Source organism: Silene latifolia, unplaced genomic scaffold, assembly GCF_048544455.1.
Source record: "Silene latifolia isolate original U9 population unplaced genomic scaffold, ASM4854445v1 scaffold_401, whole genome shotgun sequence".
Taxonomy (NCBI): Eukaryota; Viridiplantae; Streptophyta; class Magnoliopsida; order Caryophyllales; family Caryophyllaceae; genus Silene; species Silene latifolia.
Window position 1 is genome coordinate 26,249 of NW_027413326.1, and position 26,248 is coordinate 52,496.

General features: G+C 38.1%; 1 protein-coding gene across 1 annotated transcript; it reads right to left on the minus strand.

Annotated features, from left to right (window-relative positions):
- Nucleotides 1-8,026: 8,026 nt before the first annotated feature.
- Nucleotides 8,027-10,856, minus strand: LOC141639463 (uncharacterized). Its single transcript, XM_074448583.1, has 3 exons — nt 10,068-10,856; nt 9,460-9,962; nt 8,027-8,795 (listed from the first exon to the last, which is right to left on the minus strand). Exons 1-3 carry the CDS (start codon nt 10,854-10,856, stop codon nt 8,027-8,029), a joined length of 2,061 nt encoding a protein of 686 aa, XP_074304684.1.
- Nucleotides 10,857-26,248: the final 15,392 nt, after the last annotated feature.

A 26,248-nucleotide genomic window follows, 5' to 3' on the forward strand; every position in this document is an offset into this window, starting at 1 on the left:
AATTTTATGAACAAAAACATCCATATTTATCGGTTTTAATCGAATAAAATCCAATAAACATCAAAAAGTGTGAAAACTTTTTCTAAATTTTACTTTTATCATATAAAACATATTTTGGAATATACCAAAAATTTTCATGCCCAGAAAATTCCGTTTATTATTTTTGAATAAAATAATCGATTTTATCGATTTTTAACCATTAAAAATCATTAAACATGCAAATATTCATAAATTTTTATGAAATTTTACAGAACATTTGTAAATATTGCATGTGATAATATATAAAAATTTCAAGGTCAGAATCGAAGTTTAACTATTTTAGTTAACCTCTTAACCAAAATACGATATTTCCGACTCGGTTTTCCATAAAAATGATTAAAAATAGCAAAATAATTCCACAACTCATCAAATATGACCACAAATCATTTGAGATCAGAAGGTATACATGCAAAAATTTTCGTTCAAAAATCCTCATTTTAGCACAATTTTGATTTTAAAATTATTAAAATGCTTAAAATTAACATGCATAATACAAGCAAAAGCTCTGATACCACTTGTAAGACCATAACCCCAAATTAGACATCTCTAATTAGGTTATCAAAATTTATTTATTTTAAAAATCTTTGGATCTATGCATTATGCATGTAATATATGAGCATTAAAACTTAAAAGAAGAGGAAAAACAATTTTTCCTTACATCGAGTAATGGTAGTATTTGGGCACAACAAGATCTCCTATCTTGTTGTTCTTGAGCTTAAAATAAATGGCAAGATCCTCCATCTTTAAGTGTCCAAGGTAGAACACCTCCTCTCTTAAGCACTCAAGAACTAAACCCAAAATCCTAAATATATATTAACTAGATATATTATTTAGGACACCCTTGATAATATGTAAATATTACTAACAAACTTAGTAAAAATATTAGATTTATAATACTAACACTTAGTATTTTATTTCTAATTTTTGAGGATTTTTAGAGAGAGGAACACTGAAATGTTTCACATGCAAAAGTTGAGTGGAAAAATGAACAACACTATTGTTGTTGTGCTTGGTTTGGACGGTACATATGAGCTAGTGGGGGAGTGTTTTCTTCTTATTTAATTACACCCAATCCACATGTGAATGAGTTAGAACAAAAGTAATTATGGGGAAGTAAAATGTGTAAGAGAAATGATGGTGTTTAGAGTAACACACACACACACACACTGCCACATGCACTTACACGGTCCAAAATGACCTATTTATGGGTCCATTTTGGTTCTTATACTTGTCGCACAAATACGTGTAAATTTTATTTAAACATCGATCTATGTTTAAATGCTTCCCAATTAAATTCGTCTAAAACACTCCGTAAATATACGTGTATAGCTACACATATATTTTACGTACCAATACTAATCACATTAGTCAATTAGTACTAATATTAACAATTAACCGTTTAATCATTAATTCCCGTCTCAAATAATTATTTATTCAATTATCGCATAATTAAATAATAATTTCCGCGCCTCGAGTTCACAACTCGATATCTCTCTAAATTAAATTAATCAAGTAACTTTTTAGTCAATTTATCAAGAGACTAATTAAACTGTATCTCATACAATTAATTTGTTTTCGTCTTGGGGCTCGTTCATTTAGGTGTGACTGAAAGGGATCAGCTGAACACCGCCGTCTCACGACAGTAACGTCAAACCCTAGTTGGCCAACCGTTACCGATATACGTTGATCAGCTGACTAGTATTGCCAATGAATATCCCATGCATATTCCTTAATGAGATTTAATAATATTATCATGCACTATTGTGGAGGACAAATACTCCAACAGAGGAAAGTTAAAAGATTAGGTTAAAAAGGGATGTGTTTAGGTAAATGGATGATATGAGCGAGGGGAGTGTAAAATAGGGGTATTATTGTTTTCTCATGCGCGAATAAGAGGTTCGTGGTCATTTGGTAGTTAGTTTTAAACCAAACCAACAACATTGGTAGCAGTTTTTAAAGAAATTTTACTTTAGTAGCAGTTGGTAAAATCTGAATTATACGTGGTAGCAGTTATCAAAAAAACCCTAAGAAAGAGGAAGAAAACCTGAATAATCTGTTTAAGGAAATAAGGAAGAAAATAGTGAATATGAGGGAGTATAACGAATATCAAATTACAATGGTTCACAATACAAAATAGTTTTTCCTCTATGATAAACTTATTAACAACCTTATCTGGCCTTTAAAGGACCATCTCCACTCTGCACTTGTTTCTATGGTGCCACACCTGATAGATAACACCTATCACCATAGCAATCTCAACCCCTCTTTAGACTTTGGACCTTGACCTGTGAGTACACTGATAGGTCCATTTTATATACATTTTAACCTCCTATTTTAGCTCTGTTTTACATGTCATTTGCACTAATGTTAGTGTTTGTGAGCTAATTCCGTGTTCTAGTTGTATTTGCTTGTTTTCATTGTGTTTTGTAGGAAATTAAGGTTTTAGTAGCTTTTTCCCGTCAAAGTAGCAAGCACAAGAGTTCACGAGGCTAAAAAGACTAAGCATGACCTCGGAAGGGCAATTTGGTAATTTCCAAGCCTGGGTAAGAAGTATGAAGCTTGGGTTGATATGCAAAATGATCCAAAGTAAAGTCCAAGAGTCAAGCTTGGAGATGCTCTTAGGAGGCCAAATGATGCTCTTAACTCGGGTGATTAAGGAGATTAATTACGGAGCATAGGATACTTGGTGTTGATTAATGAGGAATTAAGAGAAATAAAGAGAAAACCCATGACTCCGATCGGGGTGGGGTGGCTCCGATCGGGGTTAGCCTCCTTTTGATTGTTTACGTTACTCCCTTCACTCCTATATAAAGGGTGTTGATCCGGGACTTCAAACACACTTCTTACACACTTTCTACACCACTTTAATACTCTTATTTCAGTTCTTAGTTTAGGTTAGATTAGATTTCCTTTAAGCATTTCCTTATTGTAATTTCCTTTAAACATTTCAAGTTCATCTACAATCTCCATTTCAAGTATTTGTTCTTCTATATTCAAGTTCTATTTCCATTATAAAGGTAATCTCATTTCTAGTACTTCTTTGTTATTCCTTTGTCATTTCCATTTACTAAATATGGTGACTTTATCATTTGTCATTAGTTTAATTTACATTATGCAAGAGTAGTTAATTTATCTAGGGAATGAGGGAAACCATGCATAAGTAGTTCTTGCAATTGTTGAACTAGGATGCTATAATATCATTTCATTGTTTCTTTCACATGTTTGCATTGTATTGTTAGTCTTTGATAAATGATCATTATCTTAGATTAAATTTGTTAATTCACTTTTATAAGTCGAGAGGCACGTTCTATTTTGAATTGAATTAGACTAAACATGTCTTAGTATGGATTTCGTATTTTATTAAGTTGGATAAAATTCTTTTAACTATTTTGAATTTAATTACATCATTTAGATTTATATATATATGCTTAGCATAACGAGAGTTAATAATCTAGGACTCAACCCATTTGGTTGACAATAAAGCCGAGAGGTGGTTGTCTTTAAGCCTAAACAATTAACGATTGTATGAGCATTTACATAATTTGCATGTGTGATCCGACCTCCCTAGACTATTTCTTTATCATTATTGTTTTCTTCCATTATCCAACCAATTAATCATATGTTAACAGACCTTGATATAATTCACTCTGTAACAACTTGTTTAATAACTCCCATCTCCTTGTGTTCGACCCCTATTACTACATTCATTTGTGTCTAGGGTATTTATCTTTGATTAGGTGTAAGATTTGTTAGTCATAAATGACAAGCAATATTACTTATCAAATTTTCAAATTTTGGTTAATTAGTTTGCCGTTGTTCGGGAGCAAAGTTTTGTTTGCTAATTAGTTTTGAATTCTATCATATTTTATCTCGAGGAACACTTGTTCCTTGGGATCTTCTCACGTGAGATGGTCTTATACTTGGTTTTGTTTCTTTGTAGTTTTAGTGTCTATTTTGTAGGTAATAAAGCTTGGCCTTTCATAATGAATTACTTAATTCGTCCCACAACTTAAAGATGAGCCTTTTCATGACTATCTTGTCCATTAGTAGGTTCTACTATTTTTGTGATGGTCTCGTCTCCCTTGGGCATGTCCTTGATGGAGATTACTTAGGTCATTTCGTGCTTGGTGGCATGGATTTTGAGACCCATGATTTGGCTCTAAACTTGAGTAATGGGAGTGTCTACTACATGATCGGGCCGAAACTTTGGAATTTCTTAGATTTTATGGATCTTCAAGTTTGGACTCTTTGTCCCTTTTAGTTAAAGTCGGGAGTTAGCACGCTAGGTCCTAGGTGTATTTCGATGTGTGGCGTATGCAAGAGGAGCTCAAAGTGTTTCAAGCTCGTTTGGAACAACTTTCTCAAAAGGAAGCGAGCCAATGTGAGCTTATTTCCTCTCCTTATGCTTTCCCAACCTTCCAATGTAAGTCGTCTCCCCCTAACCATTTTGAATTATTGGATGACGATGACGATGGTCCGAATTTCACTATCGAAATTCCCCCTATTGTCGTTCCAATTAACCATTTCGTGGAGGAGGTAGTTGACACAAGTGCCATGGATGATGTTGGGCCCGACCATAGTGAAATAGATAAGGTTTTACACGAGACATGTGAAACCTTTGAAATACCTTTCACATGGGATGTAGTTGACCCATTCGAAGTTGATGGAGGACTTAGTGATGCTAATATAGAGGTCAAGTGGGATGAACCTCCCATTTTTGATGTGTCCTACAACTTAGAGTTTTCATACCACCAATTTGAGACCATTAATAATTATGGTCTTAAGCATGATGCTCCATCTCTTGCTGACGAGTGGAGTACGGTGGTTCTATTTGAAATCTCTCATGGGAATTTTGATAAGAGTAATCCTTTCTTGCCTTTGATCTTTCGTGCTTATATCTTATCAATTGCTTACAAATGCTTGTGTATTTATCATGTGTAGGAATATGATCAACTTCTAAGGGCGTTGACATGCTTTTTAGAAGATAATGGATATTCATTTAGGAAAATTTGTTTTATTTATGCTTTTTAAGATAATTTACAGTTTTCGGACAATTGCAATTTCAATTTGGTTTTGATGTAATAGTTAGAACAATAAGAAATTTAGCTTGCTTTCGTATGTAGTAGCTTGTCTTTTCCTTTGTTGAGAAGTCTTTGTCAATTCATTCTTTGGTAGGTACTTTGCTACTTGATTGGACCTTTAGGGAAACCCGATTTTCAAGCTAGCTTGGGGAAGCTACGCTAATAGGCGTGACCTTTAGAGACTTAAGCGGTTGTATGCTTTCTTTCCTTTCTTTATTTCGACTCTTTTAGTCTCACATCTTGACTTATCTTTTTTAAATTTCTTATCATTTCCCGACCGGTTATTACCCTTTGTTTTCTTAGTGGATCTCTCCTGGTTGGGTGTCCTTCTTTATTTTACAAATTGAGAACAATGTGTTGTTCTAGCTTGGGGGAGGGATTTAGTGAGTCTAGTTATGGGAAATCTACAAAACTGAAAATTTTGAAAATTGAAAAAATTTCATAAGAAGTGTTTGTTGTGTTCACCCTTTTGTCTTATGCATAATGTCATCTTTCCTTGCATTTTCATTATTTTAAGCTAATGAATCGCACATTTTACGGGTTTGCTTACATAGGGATATCTTGACATAGTGGGTGAGAGATGGATTTTGAAAAAAATAGACTTGATCTTGACATTGGTAAGCTACATATATGGTAAATTAGAGCCTCCAAAGGTCGATGCATCTATATCCGGTCTTATCTAGGTGTTTGTAGTTTCTCTTCTTGATGTGCGTTACATCTATACGCACAAGTATGGTCTTTGTTCCACTTCTTATGAGTTAGCTAATTAATTAATTCATCATAATTCGAGTTCCGTTAATTTTTAATTTTAATAAGTTCACGATTAATAAGTTTATTTCCGATCCTTTACGAGTCTCTTTTGAAAGTCGAGTTGTCATGATTGTATTTTAAAGCCATTCACTTGTTTTGCTTGCATATATTGCCCAAAAATTGCCCTCTTTCCTAGCCACATATATAATTGCCTACCTTTGTTGAGCTAGTGATTTACTACTTGTGTTGGGGTGCCCTTATCTTTGGGATATGGTTATTTATCATTATTGTGAGCATTGTTGTTACGGGATTGCTGATTCCCGTAATTTGGTGAATGGAGGTGAAGGAAAAAAAAGGGAAAAAGAAAAGAATTGAAAAAATGCAAAAAGAAATGAAAAAGAAAGAAAGAAACAAGCATGAAAAAATGAGACAAATGATGAAAAAGACGAAGAAAGAAATGTGAGTTGCTTCCATGTTTGAGATATATTGTTTTTAGAAAGTAGTCTCTTGTGCTATAATGAAAAAAATGAGTCATCATCCTATTTTTGGCTCTAGTTCTTGCTCTTGGGAAAGGTTAAGATTTGGAATAAGCATCTTTGCAATTTTTGGTTAGTTACTAGCTTGACATTAGCTCCACATGACCAAAAATATTTGTCCACCTTCTTACCTATTTCCCCTAGCCTTCTTCTTTGTACTTGGCTTCTTTTCTTGTGCATATTTGATTATGATTAGTATTGTCTTGTTGATTTGGAATGTTTACCATACTAGATTGGGGCGCATTCTCTTGAGTCGTAGATAGGAGAGTGTCACATTCACATATAATTGCCTTATTCATAATATGAGTGTGAGTGTTTTTCCAGTGAGGAGTCCGATGTCAATAAGATCACGCACACTACAAGAAACACGTGTTTTTGAGACCGCCTCAAGCGGTTTCAAAAGTAGGAAAAATAGTCTCAAAACCGATTTTGAGACCGTTTTGTGGAATTTGAGACCGACATATGATAGTCTGAAAATCTGGTAACAAATTCTATTTTTTGGAACCGGATTGAACGCGGTCTCAAATTTAATACATATTTTTTTTCTCTTACCACTATCTTTTTTTTTTTTTTGGGAAAATGTAAGCTTTCATTAAAGATCATAAACACCCATACAATTTGACACTTACAACCTTACCTTAAGTAAGGATACAAAGCCTAAGGTACCCACCATCAATTACTACATATTCTGTTAAACAAATCATTTGTTTTTGGAAATTTGGACTGATGTCTACAGCTACTTAGCCTCATCTGTATTTCCTTCTTGCATCCCTTCATCAACACTGTTGGCATAGGAACAAACCCTTCAAAACGGCATTTGTTCCTGCACCACCATATGAATTAAAGCTAATGAATCGCACATTTTGGGGTTTGCTTACATAGGGATATCTTGACATAGTGGGTGAGAGATGGATTTTGAAAAAAATAGACTTGATCTTGACAGTAAGCATGTTTGTTGCATCTATAAGTCTTATCTAAGTATTTGTAGTTTCTCCTCTTGATGTGCGTTACATCTAAGTATTTGTCAAGATCTGCACCTCTTTGTTCCACTTCTTATGCACCCACCAAGACAGTATGTGCTTATATATTGCCCAAAAATTGCCCTCTTTCCTAGCCACATATAAAATTGCCTACCTTTGTTGAGCTAGTGATTTACTACTTGTGTTGAGGTGCCCTTATCTTTGGGAATTGAAGCCAATGGAGGTGAAGGAAAAAAAGGGAAAAAGAAAAGAATTGAAAAAATGCAAAAAGAAATGAAAAAGTATAGTCAAGCATCAAATGATGAAAAAGACGAAGAAAGAAATGTGAGTTGCTTAAATGGACATTGAAAGAACAAATGCTCCAAACTCTCTTCAGCATCCCCACATAGATAGCAACAATTCAGTTGTAAAATCCCAATTCGAATTAATCTATCCTGTGTTAATAGCCTCCTATGAGCCATCAACCAGAGAATGAAACCATGTTTTGGGACAATCAATTTGTTAGAGGTCCAAGCATGCCATGAAACATCCATACCCTCATAAACAAGCCAAGAGTACCCTAGTTTAATTGTATATTCAGTAAGAGAGTGTCACTGAACATATTGTGTTTTACCGTTAAAGGTCTTTAGGAACAAACCCTTCAAAACGGCATTTTGTTCCGCACCACCGATATGCTTCTTGATATCTGCCTAGATCTCGTAAGAGCATGTTTTTTGTAAAGATTGCGGCAAATCCTTCTCCATGCCCAAATCCTTCTCCATGCCCAGCTAGCTCCACTGCTCGGTGCATAATCCTCCCAATCTTTATCTTTTATATAAACAACATGAATCCAACGGACCCATAGATGATCAGTGTTTTTGGCAATCCACCATACATATTTGGCTACTGTAGCAATATTCCACCAATAAAGATGCTTCAACCCAAGTCCTCCATTCTTTTTTGGTTTGCAGATTTGATCCCAGGCAACCAGTGATGGACTCTCCTTCATTTCAGTGCCATGCCAAAGAAACTGCCTGCATAGGCACTCATTCCTTGCAAGGATAGTTTTAGGAAGGATAAAAATTCGAGCCCAGTAGTTATGTAGTGTACTTAGAACAGCCTTAATCACCACCACTCTACCAGCATAGGACAGTTTTCTTGCCCCCAAACTTCTTATTCTGGTAGTAACTTTATCAATGAGGCATTGGCAATCATTCACACCCAATCTTTTGGGAAAAATATTTACTCTCAAATATTTGAAAGGAGTTTTACCTCTATGCATGCCAGAGATCCTAACCAACATTGATAGTGTATGATTATCAACCCCATTGCAATAAATTTCAGATTTTCCCTGATTCATAACCAAGCCAGAAGCTAAAGAGAAAGTTTTAAAAGCCCTCAGCATCAACAGTACAAATGGGACATCACCTCTGCAGAACATAACTAAGTCATCTGCAAAGCATAGATGACTCAGCTGCACTCTTTTACAAAGGGGATGGTATCTGAACTCTTTCCTCCTCTATACCCAGACTAAGATTCTACTAAGGTAGTCCAAGTATATAGTAAATAGAAGGGGGGACAGGGGATCCCCTTGTCTAAGCCCACGCTTTCCATGAAAACACCCAAACACATTCCCATTCAAAGCCATGGAATAGGTGGAGGTACTCACACATTGCATAATAAGCTCCAAACTATGGATGGGAAAGTTAAGAGCACTCAACATTTGTCTAAGGAACTCCCATTTAATAGAGTCATAAGCCTTTTGTAGATCAATCTTCATCATTACCCTAGGTGAACAGGCTTTCCTTTTATACAATCTTATCAAATCTTGACAAATTAGCACATTTCCCACAATGTCCCTACTTTTTATAAAGGCACTTTGAAATGGGCTAACAATATCTGGTAGAATAGTACTCAATCTATTGCAAATGACCTTTGCAACACATTTATAAATAGTGTTGCAACAGGCAATTGGCCGAAATTGAGTAACATGCTCAGGGACATCCACCTTAGGTATCAAAGTGAGGACAGTGGCATTACAAGCTTTATGCAGTTTCCCAGAGATAAAAACACTCTTCACAGCAGCAATAATACCCTTCCCAATGATGGCCCATGCATCTTTGAAGAACTGATCTACTATATCCATCTGGTCCAGGTGCTTTGGTACCAGGAATTGAGAATAATGCAGTCTTAATTTCATCTTCAGTGACAGGGGCTTGTAAAATGGTATGATGCTCACTGGTTAGGCAAGCCCCTTGCCTGACAACATCCATATTAACAGGCACAACAAGTTTAGAAGTTCCTAAAAGAGTGCCATAGTACTCTACAAAAGCACATTGAATCTCATCCTGGTGAGTACACAGCATTCCATTCATACTCTTAATCTGGTAAACTCTATTCTTCATTCTCCTATGCTTAATACTAGCATGAAAAAATGCAGAGTTAGAATCACCCTCATCCATCCACTTTTCTTTAGACTTTTGCTGAAGGTATTGGGCACAAGCATTCTTTAGTAATCTAAGATCTTGTGCACACGCAGCTTCAGCATCACAGAGCTCCTTATTCAAAGGATCATGTCTAAGCTGTTTCTGAAATCCCTATAAAGCAATTTCAGTCACATGAGTAATATTCTCAATGTCACTAAAATTTTGTTTATCTAGCTGCTTTAAATTATGTTTCAGGGATTTTAGCTTCTGAATGACCTGAAACATAGGGGTACCCTTAACATGCTTCTTCCATTGAGTCTCTACCACCTTATGAAAATCATCCACCAGAGACCACATATTGAAGTACTTAAATGGACTACCCTTTCCATCCTTCTCTTCCTGAAAGGAGATCACACAGGGGCAGTGATCAAACAGACCTTCAGGAAGGAAGTTGGCATAACAGTCAAGGAAGTCATTCAACCATTCAGCATTTATCAAAACTCTATCAATTTTACTATAGACTTTTGAAGCATTCTCATGCTTGTTATTCCAAGTAAAAAAAGCCCCAATAGTTTTCAACTCAGTTAATTCACAACTAGTTGCCATCTGCCTCATAGGGAGAACATCATGCCAATTCACCTCAGCTCCACCTATTGTCTCATTCCGATGCATGAGGTTATTGAAATCCCCACACACCATCAAACTACTAGCAACCCCTTTCCCAATTGATATTAAGGACTCCCAAAGACTCTCCATCTCCTTGTCTTTATTAAATCCATAGACAAGGGTAAACAAGAAATGACAGGCCCTAATTTTGTCAAAAACCTTAGCATGAATTATTTGCGCAGTTACAATCTGCATATTAACCTCAACCTGAGAAGGCTGCCAAATTAGCCAAATCCTACCCCTTTTGTGATGGCTAATGTTAGTGCAAATAGCCCAAGAATCACAAACTACATTATTAACTTTTAACCAATTACTGCCTCTTATTTTAGTTTCTAAAAGACCAAAAAGCCCTATATTATTCTGGTTGAGAAACCACTTTATTTCTAATTGTTTATTCATACTATTCATTCCTCTTATGTTCCAAAAACCCAACTTAACCATTTTCTGCTTGAATCCTCCTCAATCCACGTTTTCCAGCACTCACACTCCTAGAAATAGTCATGTTTAAAGAATCCAAAAAAGTCATTCCATTAGCTGAGGGTGGCCTGCTCTCAGGTGCCTCCTGTCTCATCATTCTAGTCAGAATTCTTCTAGGAAAGGAACTCCCCTCAAACTGCTTTGGCACAGGTACAACAGGTGTAACAATTGGTGTTACAACAGGCTGGACCACAGGTGTACACACACTCACAGGCTGTACCACCCGTGCTCTTGGAGTGCCAGCAGGTTTTGGTGGTGGGTTCTGTACTACAGGTTTCACAGTATGAGGTCTAGGTTTTCAAACCTTCCTCTGGGGTTTGTTACCTTCACCTTTTCTGCAATGTTCCGCAACATGTCCCATACCTTTACATTGCACACAAGATACATGCAGCCAGTCATAATCTACCCGTATCTTATGTAGCAATCCTAGTTCATCAACAAAACTCAATTCCTTAGGGAAATTTTGCCCAATTTGGACCTCAATCAGGATTCTAGCATACCCAAAGAAACTACGTTTAGAAGTGGCGTCATCACATTTGATGAATTTGCCTACTTCTCCACTCAATTTCTTTAGGCACTCTTTACCCTAAAATTTGATCTCCAAACCGTAAAGCTTCATCCATACAGGAACCTGTTTCACATCATGCTTAATAAGGGCTACATCTGGATTCCATTCCTTAATGATAACAGGTTTGCTATCAAAAAGTAAGTGTCCAGTATTTAGCACTTGCTGTTGTTGCTCCTTGGTTTTAAATCGCACTATGAAAATCCCATTAGGCAAAAACGACACCTTATCAACTCCATTAGACCGCCATACCCGCTTGACAAACCCCGAAACCACAGAGTTGGGTGGATTCGCCCCTAAAATATAGCAGAAAACAGAGGTTGACCAGTATCGTATCTCACCTTCAACGTCGTCCTTACTTAGTTTCAACAGAGGTCGAGCAGAGTCTTCCACATTCATGGATTCCTCATCCTCAACCACTTCAGATTCTTCCTCAATAGTTTCCAAATCCATCTCAAATCGCAAAGGCGAAACCCAGAGCGCTGGTTTCCCTCCTGATTTAGGTGAATTCGTCGTAGTATTATTATTATTCGTACTAGTACTAGCAGCTTTAATCGCTGACTTTTTATGATGATTTTGATTACTATTACTACTTTGGTGATTATTATTTTGATTGAGATTATTATTTTGTTTCTTCGTCCTCGCCATTGCTGAAGGTGGAAGAAATCAGTTAGAATCGTAACTTCTCTCTAGATTCTCTCTCATCTCTTGTGTCTCATTTATGAACTCGATCTTTTCTCTTACCACTATCTAACCCTGCACAAAATCAATATCTAGCTATCAACACAAATCGGAAGGCCACCAAGGAAATTTCAATCGAAAAGTCCGATATTATAACTAAACCAAAGTAATCCACACACTTAGATACTACTCCATATACTTGGCACTAATCCATCCGTCAAACATCATATAAGTCTACTAATCGAACACTTGACACATAGTTAACATCTAATAACTTCTAACCTACTTGCATTCTAGCACCTCCATTACCACCAAACGGGTTCTTATCGGGGTTAGGACGGGGAGTAATGTTGTCGTGACAACTAAGTTGTTGTTGCATTAGTTGAAAATGTTCCTCCATTCTCTTCATCATTTCTTCTGCTTGTGCTTCCAATCTTTGCTCAAAGAGTGTGGACATGGGCCACCCGCGGCGCGAGCGAAAGGGCTTGAATGAGCCTGCATTTGTGGAGTCGCCACCAATTTTTATGGGAAATTGGAACCATTCGAATACCTCGTGCCATGTCAAGACACAAAGTAGTGATATGAACACTAAGAACTCATTCCCCTTAGCATTCTATGTCTAGAATGACTCTCGTGGATGCCAATGAACACGGATGTTCACAGAGATCTGGAGTAAGGGGTGAGGGTACATATTAGGAATCTTTTTAATCGAACACCTATTCCCGCCCGCCTCGATAGCGGCCTCTACTAATGATTAGGGAAATCGTTCATATTTTATATGTCGTCGATTATATGCATGCAATGCAACAAACATAGATTAATCCTAGCATGTGAAATTAGACTATGTCGGCTAACACGTAGTTTAGCAAACAATTTGGTCGAAGTAGATGTTAGATTAAATTACATATGAAAGCCATACAATTAAATCATACATAAGCGATAAATAAAAAAAGAGATACAATAATTAAAATTACAAGAATTACAAGGCTTACAAAGCTTATGTGGTTTACGTCAAAAGCACGCTCAAAACGGGACTTGTGAAGAAGAAAATAAAGAAAATAAAATTGGAAATAAAAGGTGAAAACTACGTCAGATTAGAAGTCGATAATATGGTTAATAGTTGATTAAATACGTAGTTAGAAGCTACGTCAAAGCGAGAAAGAGTTAAGGGACAGAAGCCAACCCAGAACAGGCGCAGCATCTGCTGCGTCCTCTGGAAGAGGCGCATCACTTCCTGCGTCTGTTCTTGAGTTTGGCTCTGGCTGTGAAGTCGGAACCGCATGTTGTTATCGTTCATTGGTAAATTTAAGGTCGATTATTGATATTAGGACTCAAGTTGAAGTGATTTAACAGATTATATACATCTGGAACCGTCATAAAACGAATTAAAGGTGAGAATTTACAGCGGTTTACATGATTATAACGAACTCATGTTGGATTTAAAAAAGGAACAAACTTTGTACTTGAAAACGAAATAAACCGAATAAATAAGATTATATACACAAGGTGAATTCCTGAGAATCGATATGAACGAATCGAACCTCTAAAATTTGGGTTTGAATAAGATGACGAAAACCCGCAAATATTGATTATAAGGGATTTAAGTCGAGTTAAACGTTATAATTTGAAAGGATTAATTAAAAGATGATTTATGTACTGATACGAACAAAAGAAAGAAAGAAATAAGAAAAATAAGAAAGATTGCAGAAGGTCGAGGAGGAAGAAGTAGAGCAGGAGTAGCGGCAGCCTCAGGAAGAGGTGCAGCATATGCTGCGATTCTTCGAAGAGGCGCAGCTGCTGTTGCGTTTCTTCTCGACGTCAGACCTCCCCCGATTTATAAATACGGTTTTAAGGAATGTTTTATTTAAGACGGTTTTGAACGTGCTCTTGATATAAATCTTACATTAATGATACAAAATAAAAGTACAATAAATAAAATAGGTTTTTACACCCTCAGACTTACATGTTAGTGTCGCGAGATTTAACGTAATCGGTTTTTAGTGGTAACTCGACTCGATCTATGCAAATATGAAAGTGCCCTTGAAAAAGGAATTGAAAGATTGATTAATTATGGTGTAGTGGTCAAATTGGTTGGTCTATGCAACGTGACTGGTACTCAGAATGATCTGAGCTTTCGTGGTCGATTGATCAAGCACGTAGGCGTCGATAAGCAAGAGCGCGGTCTAGAATGCAAAGAGAGAAGAGAAGGGCGGACACTCGCGTGAAAAATATGTGAGGCGAAGGCCTCTATTTATACTAGTCACACAGAGGAATTATGGTAAGGGTAGAATTTGGAAAGGAATAGGAAAGAAAGATCCGGAAACAACCGACTTAGGTTGAAACACGGAAACTTGGGCAAAAAGAAAGCCTTGAGAAAAGGCGCAGCAGGTGTTGCGATCCTTGGAAGAGGCGCAGCACTTACTGCGTCCTTTCTCGCGTAGTATTCTTCTGCGCAAGAAAACACGTTTGACAGCCTGTCGTATTTTAGGCATAACTTTCTCTACAAGACTCGGATTAAGGTGATTCTGGTGGCGTTGGAAATTTGAGAGAGAGATCTAGAACTTTCTGTGAAATAGGCCAGACCCAAAAAAGTCGTTATCACCTCGTAAAATGGGCCTAAATGTCGGGTTGTCATTTTAGCTAAATGAAATGCACATTTTGTAATGTAAACTTTAAGTTTAGCCCAAAGAAGTGACATGGGACTCAAAATGAGATATACTCATAACATTTTATGACATCCTAATCTTAGGTAGACAAGCACATTGCTTTCTGACTTCGGATTTGATGGTTTTAGGAAATGAAGACTGTTTCCGACCCGGACTACAAATGTACTCTAATTACTGCCAAAACGACCGTAATGACACCTAGATGACAACCAAGAGGTAGACACAAGTGTACGAGTTACCTTTTATTAACCGATTTACAAAACGTCATAAAATCGCGACATATGCTAAACATACAGCCCAATCATCACTGGGTGTTTGGCGGGAGGTATAGAAATGAGGTGTCTATAGAGTCCCTACTTTGACTGAGGCTTGGACAAGGCAAAAGTCAAAGTATAGCCCACAGGTCAATCGAAGATTACAACCTGACGACTATGGCGACACGAGGCAACTCAAGGGGTCTGAGCCAAAGACCTGTCATCGGGAACATTTTAGAGTCTGTCGACTTCCGGCGAGGGTCGTTTAAAGTCCATTAGACTACGTGAGGAAGCTCGCCAGCCATAAGAAGAAACCATACCAGAGACACCCCTGGGTGAAACGAGACTGAAGACGCTTCGGCAAAACTCTTTGGTCTGAAGATAACTTGATGTCTGAAGGCATTAGGGGTTACAGGGATTTCTGAAGAAACTTCTTAACACTTCTGAAGGCTAACTCTGAAGGCTATCTCTAAAGGAAAGGAAGGATAACTCTCTGAAGGACTGAATATGAGGACTTAACTGAAAAGAACTTCTGGAAATTACTGAAGGGGTTATCTGAAGGGGACTGAAAGGATTATCCGAAAGTTTCCTGAAGGAATAAAGGATTATTTGAAGGGATAAGGCTGAAGGAAGGATTATCCTGAAAGGGTTATCTAAAGGTTATCTGAAGGGTCATCTGAAGGGTTGTTTGAAAGATTAAAGGATTATCTAAAGAGAGAAAGGATCATCTGAAGGTTATCCAAAGGGTTGTCTGAAAGATTAAGGCAAGTTCCTGAAAGATCTGAAGGTTTATCCTGAAAGGGTTATCTAAAAGTAAAGAACTCTTTGGGAATTGTTTCTCTTGAACTCCGCGGGGAAGAATCATATATTGGGTCAACAACGGCGCGTCCTTGGCACTGCTGAGGAGAAAACAAAGGATCGACAACGACGCGTCCTTAGCATCGCTGAGGCAATTAAAGGTATCGACAACGACGCGTCCTTAGCATCGTTGAGGAAAATAAAAGGGAGAAGCTCATGAACTGTATTTAGTGATCATGAATTCTTGTTGGTGAACACATTGACGATTAGGAACATCTTGATCGTCATGGAAGAAACCTTGAGCAATACTGCGAATACTGCTGGGGAATATCTTGACTGTCGCTGGGGAGAATGAAGACTTGAGCGTAGCCCCCAGTTGGAGCGAGCACTGCTTCCAATACTCACCTGCATGGTTAGTGGCCACATAAGAACGCAATCTAATAGGCAAATAGCAAACAATTAGCACATGGAAACAAACAAATTTTGAAAGCTCTTTCTTTGTTTAAAATTTGAAATAAAGATGGAATTTGTAATGCGTTATGCATATTCAATGGACTCATGACTGACGCGGACACGGACCTTATACGGAAGCGAAATGTAGACTTAGGTTTGACTGACGCGACACATGGATAAATTTGACCGACTTTGCTTAAGTATGCGCAACCCCTAGCCAAGTGTGGGTGATAATGCGTATCAGTTCCAAAGGTAGAAGAATTGCAAGAATGATAGAGAAATATGTAACGCCCCCGAAAAGCAGACAAGTAGCTCAAAATAGCTCTTTTTATTAATAATAGACAGCAGCGGAATAATAGGGCGTCACCGCCGTATTTCCCATCTGGAAAATACAAGGCTATTACAAGAATATAGATAAATACAAAGTTAAAGTTAAAAACTAATAACTCTATTACATATTCATCCTATTAGGTCATTGATCCTATCTGAAATTCCTCACACTTGTCCTTCTCCGACACTTGTACCTGAAAAAGAATGAAAGTAACGGAATCAATCAACCACAGGCTGAGTATGACTCCGGTCACCTCCACCGGCCTTACTTTCCTCATTTTAATATTTTAATAATGTCTCACAAGGTTGTGTCATAGGTCACATGGGTACAATAGAATCATAAAATAGACATGCAAAACCTGTCATTTCAGCATGCAATAACTCACTTTACAATTATACCGGTGTACCATTACTGAATAAAGAGACATTACGGAGTAGAAACTCCCTTGGGCTAAGCCCTCCTCCATGTACACAGGATCCCAGGTTTAAGACCCGTGTAAACCCCCAGGCACTTTCACCTGTAATAATCAGAACCTTAGTTTACATGAGGCCGTGGCCCCTTCCATGTACACAAGATAAATTTATAATGTCATCTCTCTCCCGTAATCGTATCTCGAATGCTACAATTGGCCAATAGTACATCATAACATAAGTACTAACATGACAGTCATATGTTCATACAAAGACAGTTAATATAACATGTGAGTAACATAATGATAATATAACATTATACAGTCGATAATACTATACAATAATCTCTACTTATGATTACTTATTTCTACTGACGAAAGGTCCCAAAATCATACCTTATGATTATTATATACGGAGTACTTAGACGTAGTAAGGGAAATATATGCACAGAGTACCATATATGACTCCCTCATTTTCCTTCTCATTTTTATATATAAAGAGAAGGTCTCATAACCTATTTATACTACTCATAGGTCGATTTATGAGCATGGTGATGGTGTTGTGTTTTTGTTTTTCTTCTTACAAATCTTAATAGCCAAGTTATGTAAAGATAAGCATTCTACAAGATTAGATCAAATAGACCATATCATGTAGATGAAGTAAGTTAATGCATATGTGTCATAGTTCTCATCCAATAAATATTATGGTAAAAAGATATGGTTAAAATATGTGTCTAGTTATAAATGTGTTTAGTAGTATGTCATATAGAATATAAGATATATAAAAGGAGTATATATATTATTTCATATTAGTCTTTTTTTTTTTCGGGATATTACAACATATAAAGGCAAGGTATGAGCCATGGACCGGCTGTCTACTTGGACATCTTTCGCCATCGTTTGCTGTAAAAGAGACCCCTCTTGAGGCACGATAACTTGGATAATTGATATAAGACCTTTGTCATTGTTCGGATCAAGTACTAGCTCGACTTAAAATAAGAGAGGAATAAAGGAAGGGTGGCGCCTCGGAAGAGAATCCCCCAGGATGACAAAATGACCCTAGAATTTGGTAAAAAGGAGACTGGGCGACGAGAAGGAGCCCCCAGTAAAGAGGTAGAAATGAAAATTGTGGTTGGAAGGTTAAAATTGAGGTTAAAGGTTGATGGTTGAGGTGGTTGATAATTGGGGGTTGGAAGTTGATAGTTGGGATGGTTGTGTCGATGAGGACTGCCTACGTATTCACATGGAATGAAATCAAACCAGATCGTAGTTCTGAGTGTGTGCTTAAGCTATGCTGTTAGGGCCTTAAAGTGTATGGATCACAAGGGTAATTTCCTTTAATGACTCGAAGAATCGATTTGAGATAACTCCCTCTGATCATAGACCAAAGAGGTATAACTAAGTTTGTAAGAATTTCCTTGTCATATGAGCACACTTAGTGAACCCTAAGGATGATATTGGTTTGTCTCGTTCTAGGTAGCAAAGTATTTGAAGACTCCGTGTCCAGGTCAAGGTGAAACTGGATTGGATATTTGGAATATGGGGCTCGGAAATAAGAGGCTTTGATGAGCAAATCTCTGGAGCTTGATTTTGTGGAGTTAAGGCTCGATGGGATTATAGCTTGTAATATGGCTTAAAAATGGAGTCTCTTGGCTTGATGTAGCCTGAGCACATAAAGGTAGGTTAAAATGACGTGGGATCAAGTTTCCATGTCTTGACCCTAAAGGATGGGTATACTTGACGAGCTTGAGAGGACTCTCAAAATTCCTAACTATCTCCCTGTAACGGTCTTGAGAAGGACTTAGGGTATGTGATGTGCTAAGTGAGGGTGCTAGCTGACCATCTTCATCGATGTCTGGATAGAACTCAATATTATTCCGTTTAGCATTTGATTTCAGGCTTGTTCTTGATTCAGACTCAGATTCTTGGTCTAGAATATATCTCGGCTTTTTGCTCAGATTTTTGATTCAGGTTTTGAAGATAACTTTGACTTTGGATATTGATATTTACTTTCTTGATTGAGCCTTTTTATTTTGACTCTTTAGCCTTAGATTACGAGCATAACTGCATCCTTGGATATTGACATCAGTTTCTCTTGATTGAGCCTTTGTCTTTGATCATGGCTCGTATCGTCTGGATTTTCTTGCTACTATGGATTTGGGTCACACTAGCACCTTTGGTGTGAAACGGGTTGGTCTTTAGTAACACAAGGTTGTTTATTGTGGGAAATGGGCTTGCCTTCCGTCATGGATCGTTAACAAGGGAGATGGTCTGGATTCGTCCTAGAATCTCTTGAGATATGCTCGTCCTAAACTGGGGTATAGCAAGGTTTCTATTGCCAAACATGGAATAGGTAAGAAAAGAACATGGAGTTTCAGGTCCTCTACAACTTGGAATGGAACATCGTTTAAGTGCACTCACATTGACTTTCATTTGTTGTTGTTCATTTTAAAATGTCTCAAATCATTCTTGTTGTCACAGGAAAAGGGTAAAGGAAGAGATAGGATAGAATATGTGGATTGAAAATTGTACTTTTATTAAAATGAATAATAAATGTATTTAACATAGACTCGAGAAGACATGTGACTCGTGGGGCAGCCTCCAGGTTGTCACTAGGAATGGAAATGGACACGAAGAAAGACACTAGAAAAATCATGGGAAAGAAAGCCTAAGACTCGGGCGCAGACTTTGATTCGATCTTAGATCCAGACTCGTAATCATCGGCCCATGCTTGAACATTCATTCTTCTGGAAACGGGCTTCGACATCTGATTTTGAGCATTCATCCATTTGAGCACCTTGTCCTCATCATTGGGAACACTGGAAGGATAACAGTCAAGAAGAGCTTCCTGATAAGTGATATATCTATGAGGATTGCCTAAGCTGCCTTGTGGGCTAAAGGTTGAGAGGGACAATTTCCCACTTTCGATCATATCCTGAATGACATGTTTTAATTTGAAACATTTCTCTGTATCGTGCCCTTTCCCCCTTTGATACTGGCAATGGGAATTACTATCCCAGAATCTAGACTTCTTTTCTGGATCTGGTGTAGGACCGATAGGCTTCAATATTCGTCGCTCCATGGGTCTCTGAAGGGCATTGTTGTATGTAATACCAATGTTGGTAAATTTCCTAGGAGGTGAATCCTTCTTGTCGGAAGCCTTTACGAATGACCTTGGAGAGTTGTTAGGTTTCTTTGGCGAAGGCTCCATGAGGTTGCCTTTGTTGATTTTGATTCTTGGATGAGAAGAAGTAGGAATAGATTGCTCACTTGTTGCTTTCTCCTTAGGACTGTCAGGTTGAGGGTCTGCCTGGACACTTTTCATCTTAAGAGGTTGGGCCTCAAGCTTCTTACCCATTTCATCAAATTTATTCTCCATGTTAAAAAGCCGAGAGTTTAGGTTATCAATGGCTCCCTCTATCTTGGAAAATTTATTGTTGAAGGCAATGGAAAGCATGAGCATTCCACTTTGGATATCATTGTCTTTAAGGACATTGATTTCTTCGTCGTCACAAGGATCAAGGATGTGAGAATAGTCTAGGGATGATTCTTCATCATGTTTAGTGATATTAGACCCAAGAGGGTTGATCATCTTGGATTGCTTGACGGAAGGTGGTACAGGAAGCTTGCCATCCTCGATCATATCCTGAATAATATGCTTTGGAAAAAAGCATTCCTTCGTATCGTGTCCCCTACCTCGATGGTACTGACAATATGAATTGCCCTTCCACCTAGGCAGTATATTTTCAGGGTCTGGGGTTGGACTAATTGGATGAAGTTTTCCCTGGGAGACCAGTCTTTGTAGAGCTACTTCATATGTGGTTCCGAGGTCAACAAATTCCTTATGAGCTCGTCCCGGCCTTCTGGGTGGGGTTTCCAAGAGGTTAACTCCCTTGTCTTCATTGGCCTTCTTAGATGAGTGAGTTGTGTTGAAGCTATGACCTGGCCTTGGGGTACGAGAAGGTAGTAAAGGTTTCATCATGTCTATCTTGTTTTCATATTGATGACACGAGCGCTCAAGTCTTGGATGGTGGCCTGAAGCTTAATGACTGCAGTACTTAGTTCTTCGACGACGACAGATAAACGTTCTTGAACATTTTCATTGGAAATCGCAGAATTCTTTCCAAGAATAAAATGACGCATGTTACAACTTGATTCGACATGGGATCACGCATACTAAGGCGATAAATAAAGGATATACGAAGGAAAAAGTAATCACGAGAATAAGACGACAAATCTAGACTTGACTTGTGAAATCGCGAAATGTCGTGAGTGACCTCTCGTGTTTGGACTCACGGTGTTTGACTCTAACCTTAAACTCGAGTATTGACTTTGACGGAGCGACATTTATATGGTTGACTTGATTGACGGGATTGATGACACATGATTCTAAGACGTGTGTATTAAGATAGACTTGACTCGAGGTTCAGGTATGTGTGTCTCGCACGTGTCATTAGGAGAATTCGAGAGACAGATTTTGGAATGAGTCGACGTGCTAGCCTCGTGTGTGTGAGTCGAGGTGTGTAAATGTTTATATCCTAACTGAATTGGGGTAGGGGTCCAAAATGACGGCGTGACACCTTAGGACTTGACTTGAATTTGAAAAGACCCAAAATGTAATGGAAGACAGGTTTATGACTCGACAGAGTTCCGACTAGGACATAGTCGGTCTGAAATTTGACTCTAACTTAGTGTAGATATCCATTATCTATTGAGACTCCAACAAACACCCGATGATTATCGGACTACAACATGCTTAGGAATCGCAGCGTTTGATCGACAGTTTGTGTACAACTTTACGTCGGAAAACTTAAAACGATTTCAAAAATAAAACATTTTAAAACTTTTCAAAAGTACCTGGAGTGTTTACTGCATGACGACGGGGTCGCAATGACACTAACTAGAGTCAAAACCGACACCGGACTAGAAACCGACTCAAAATTCAAATCCCGACTCCAACAACGAGTCAAACCGAGTCAAACACAAAAAACAAACTATTCAAATGCTTCTATGTTAAGATTTCCCGGAATCTTACATAGTCAAGTACCAAACATGTTCATCCAAATCCTAAGATAGAACAAATGATGATTTCCTCGTGTGATAGTGACAAGACACCTCGAAGACGTGCGACGTGGCTCGTGCCTCTTTGAGCAGCCTAGGTGGCCACGTCGCTCAAAACTCACACAACCACTCATTCTCCTATAAATACCCCTCAAATGCCACCATTTGAGAGTTACGCGAGTGTCCGCCCCCTCATTTCTCCCTTAAAATTCTAGACCCGACTTCCTAAGTCACAATCCGACACGTGTTTACGACCTACCGATCGTAAACACAAGCCTTACACATTGTTTGGTACCGTCATCGTGCATTAAACCACTTGACCGACCATCTCGACCACTACACCATCACTAAACTTAACAAAACACTTTTTTTACTTACCAAAACGGTTTTAAACCGAGTTTTCCGACCAAACAAGTTGATACACTTACGTCGATTTCTCGCCATAAGCCTAGCATGTAAGTATGAGGGTGTAAAAATCTTCTTTTATCATGTTTTCATATGATTCATGACTATAACATGCTAAATCATGCATAACATGGTCCAAAACATGGGAAGAATGAGCTAAAACCGGATTTTTGGTTGAGGCAGAGGCTACTTACGTAGCACACAGGCTCGCGCCTAAAGCAGCCTGCCTCACCCTTAAATCCAAACCGTGTTTGGTCTCTTCATCTCCTTTATTTGCATTTCGTATTTGTAATCGGTTTTTACCATTTCAAGTATTTTCAAATAATTTTTACAAGTTTTTAACCATAAAACATTTTTCACCCTTGGTTCTTAATACCATGACGCTTTAATCCGTGTTTCGGTGATAATATTTGGTTAATTACATTTTAAAAGGTATTTTAAAGCCTTTTATTTCACTTAATTACATTTTAAAAGGTATTTTAAAGCCTTTTATTTCATTTATTTACATTTTGGAGGGTATTTTAAAGCCTTTCATCATTTCTTTACATTTTCACAACAAATGTATTAGTCACCAATACAAAGTCATCTTTGGTTCCACATACCATGTCGGATTTTAACCCGAGTACGATGATGAATATTGACTAATTATATTCAAATAAACTTAAAACAATTAGTTCATAATTATTTTTCAAAACTATTCATGTCAAGCTTACAAAATCGAACTCGACATCCAATATTGTCAAAACAATGACGATTATTCAAGTCTCGTTCTTCAAATCAACACAAAAGCGGTCTAAACGGCCTTTTCAAACCAAAACGGGTTCAAACACCCGTCCTTCAAAACATTTGACAAACTTTTTCAATAGTCAGAATATGTCTTCCATCGTTGACTGACTCGCGCCTAAACAGGCCACTCCTTTTTCTATTTTCAAACCAGGGGAGACCCTATTGCATCATTCCAATAGGCCTTACTAAGACAAATGGCGCACCATAAACCTCATTCGGTAAATGGATGTTTAATTTCCGTCTTGCATACAAATCAACGCTAAATCCAACTCGACATCTTATACTTAATACTTGGATTAAATCAACCGACTTATAAAGCTCACATGTTAGGTGTAAACTAGTGGATGCGGTCCGTTTTATCAACTTTTGCATTCAACCCCTTCTAGCACTTGTCTAGGACGATCCCGACCTTCACTCGAAACTTTGGTTAACCCGAATACTAGAGATAGGATGCTAAAGAGGGACGGCGTGATCATTTATATGATGTTTTACATCCCATTTTGACGAATCGCCCATTCAACACCATATTTGCAAAATGCTTTACTAAGACAAATGGATCACGTTATGCACCATAAACCTCATTCGGTAAATGGATGTTTAATTTCCGTCTTGCATACAAATCAACGCTAAATCCAACTCGACATCTTATACTTAATACTTGGATTAAATCAACCGACTTATAAAGCTTACATGTTAGGTGTAAAATAGTGGATGCGCATTCATACATTTACCCGTTTTATCAACTTTTGCATTCAACCAACCAAGATCGATCGATGTAGGGGGAATTGTAGCAGAGGCATGGCACGCGTGTTGGTCGATGGGACCACCTTACCGGTCGCGGAGGGTTTTAATTGATTTTAATTGGTATGTACGATTAAAGGGCTTCCCAAGTAGATCGAAAGATACGTTATTAGACCTTCACCTCTTACTCGAACGAAAGTTAGTATTAGTGATAAACTTTGGATAGTGGACGACCTTATCCGGGCGTCGAGAGTCATTCTAGAGATAGGATGCTAAAGAGGGCGATTCCTTATCTTTAGTACCTATGTCAAACCCTGTTGCCCTAGCCTTTGTCTTTCGAATTATAAATTTTTGACCGAGGTATAAAGTGGATTCGAATGGGTTCCAAGCATCCCACAAATGCTTGTAGTGGCGACTGGTGAACATCTCTAATCGTTTGAGACCACAAAGAGAGGAAACCGACCGATCTAAAACTATGATCTTCCGTTTCTAAAGCATTCTTACGCCGCGAGCGTGGCTTTCAAAAAGACCAGTTCGCCGTTGTCCATAGATCGAAGAACCGATCTGGGAGCGCAAATGGGCATACGCATGGAGTGGGCCATGTCCACGGTTTGAGCGACTCATTTGGGAGAACTAGGACACTTGTGTCTTTGTGATCCCTAAATGGTGAGACTCGAACGAGGTCTTGGTTGAAATGCATTAATTGATATTACGGTCACGGTCGGCTTCCTTGTTGGGGCCCATAACCTAACCATTTTCGAACCAATTGGCTCTCTCGTCAAGTATGAGCTAGGAGGAGCGTGAGTTTTCTCATCCCTGCGTTTTGAATCCCGATTGAGTCAAGCATAACGTTGACGATACACATTTATGTTTCGTCAAAGAGCTTTCATCACCTTCAAGCACGAGGCTAGGGCACCCTTTTTACACATTTTGTTTGGATTGGTATCCCTCTCGCAAATCGAGGTTTGATTGCTTGGTGTGTTACCCACCCTTTTAAGCCAAAACCATAAATCACCAAAGATTATGCATAATATAATGAAAGCTGCGAGTGCTTATGTGCTATGTGATCATAACTCCTTCCGTGTCATTTTCAAACTTTCAAAAACACCTTTTTTGTGTCCCGTTATAATGGCCATTTTTTTCAAAACTCGGTCTTTCGCCGATCGTTGCTTTAACACGTCTTTCTAGGCCGTCGTAATGACGATTTTCAAACCCGGTTTTCTACAACCATTTTCAAAACGCCTTTCTAGGCCGTCGTAATGACGATTTTCAAACCCGGTTTTCTACAACCATTTTCAACACGCCTTTCTAGGCCATCGTAATGACGATTTTCAAAACCGGGGTTTTTTACAACCATTTCAACCCGCCTTTATAGGCCGTCGTAATGACGATTTTCAAACCCGATTTTCTACAACCATTTCAAAACGAATCTGTTGTTTTTTACGCCGTTATAATCGCAACAAAGCTATCATTCAAGACACGGTTTTTAACCCGTATCGCGCCGACGATGGCTCTTTCAAAACCCGAGAATAGCACACACCCTTTTCTCAAGACACTTCCGAGATCCCGAGGACCATACACCGTCCCCGAGACCTTTTCAAACATTTCAAAACCCGATTTTCAAAACATACAATTTTGAATTTCAAAAACCGTTTAGGGAAACAGTACATTGTTTTCCGAACCGACTCAAACTCAAACCGTCTTTCGCAAACAAGCTTAAGATAACCTTTCAACTGACCGACTTGCGGAGATCCCTATTCTTCGGAAGTCGTCCATAAAGCGACAAACGAATCTTTTTGAAAATCTCTATTTTCGAAAACTTCAGTCCACCATTCCAATTCCGCCTCATGTCTATCGAGTTGAAGAAAACGTACTTATGGGTCTTTACTTATGAGTCGTCTCACCACGAGAATCGTCCCAACGGCGTCACGCCATTATGTTGGACGCGAGTAGATTAAAGTTATTAGTCGTAAATGCATATCTCAACACCGAAAATTCACGTTATAAATTGAGTGACATCTATGACCGGTTTATTTAGGAATATGAGTAGTACTCCTTATGAGACATGTTTCCTTAATTTGCATAAATATGAATTTGATCTACTTAATACTGTATGCATTCGGTTTGTGGTTTGTTGACACATGTGGTAGAGGTTTCCTTTTCT

Coding starts and splice junctions, on each gene's coding strand:
- LOC141639463 (XM_074448583.1), bottom strand. CDS start 10,856: ATGAATAAACAATTAGAAATAAAGTGGTTTCTCAACCAGAATAATATA. Junction 9,963..10,067: donor AGGGTACCCCTATGTTTCAG/GTCATTCAGAAG, acceptor ATTGCTTTATAG/GGATTTCAGAAACAGCTTAG. Junction 8,796..9,459: donor ATGGGCCATCATTGGGAAGG/GTATTATTGCTG, acceptor TATGTTCTGCAG/AGGTGATGTCCCATTTGTAC.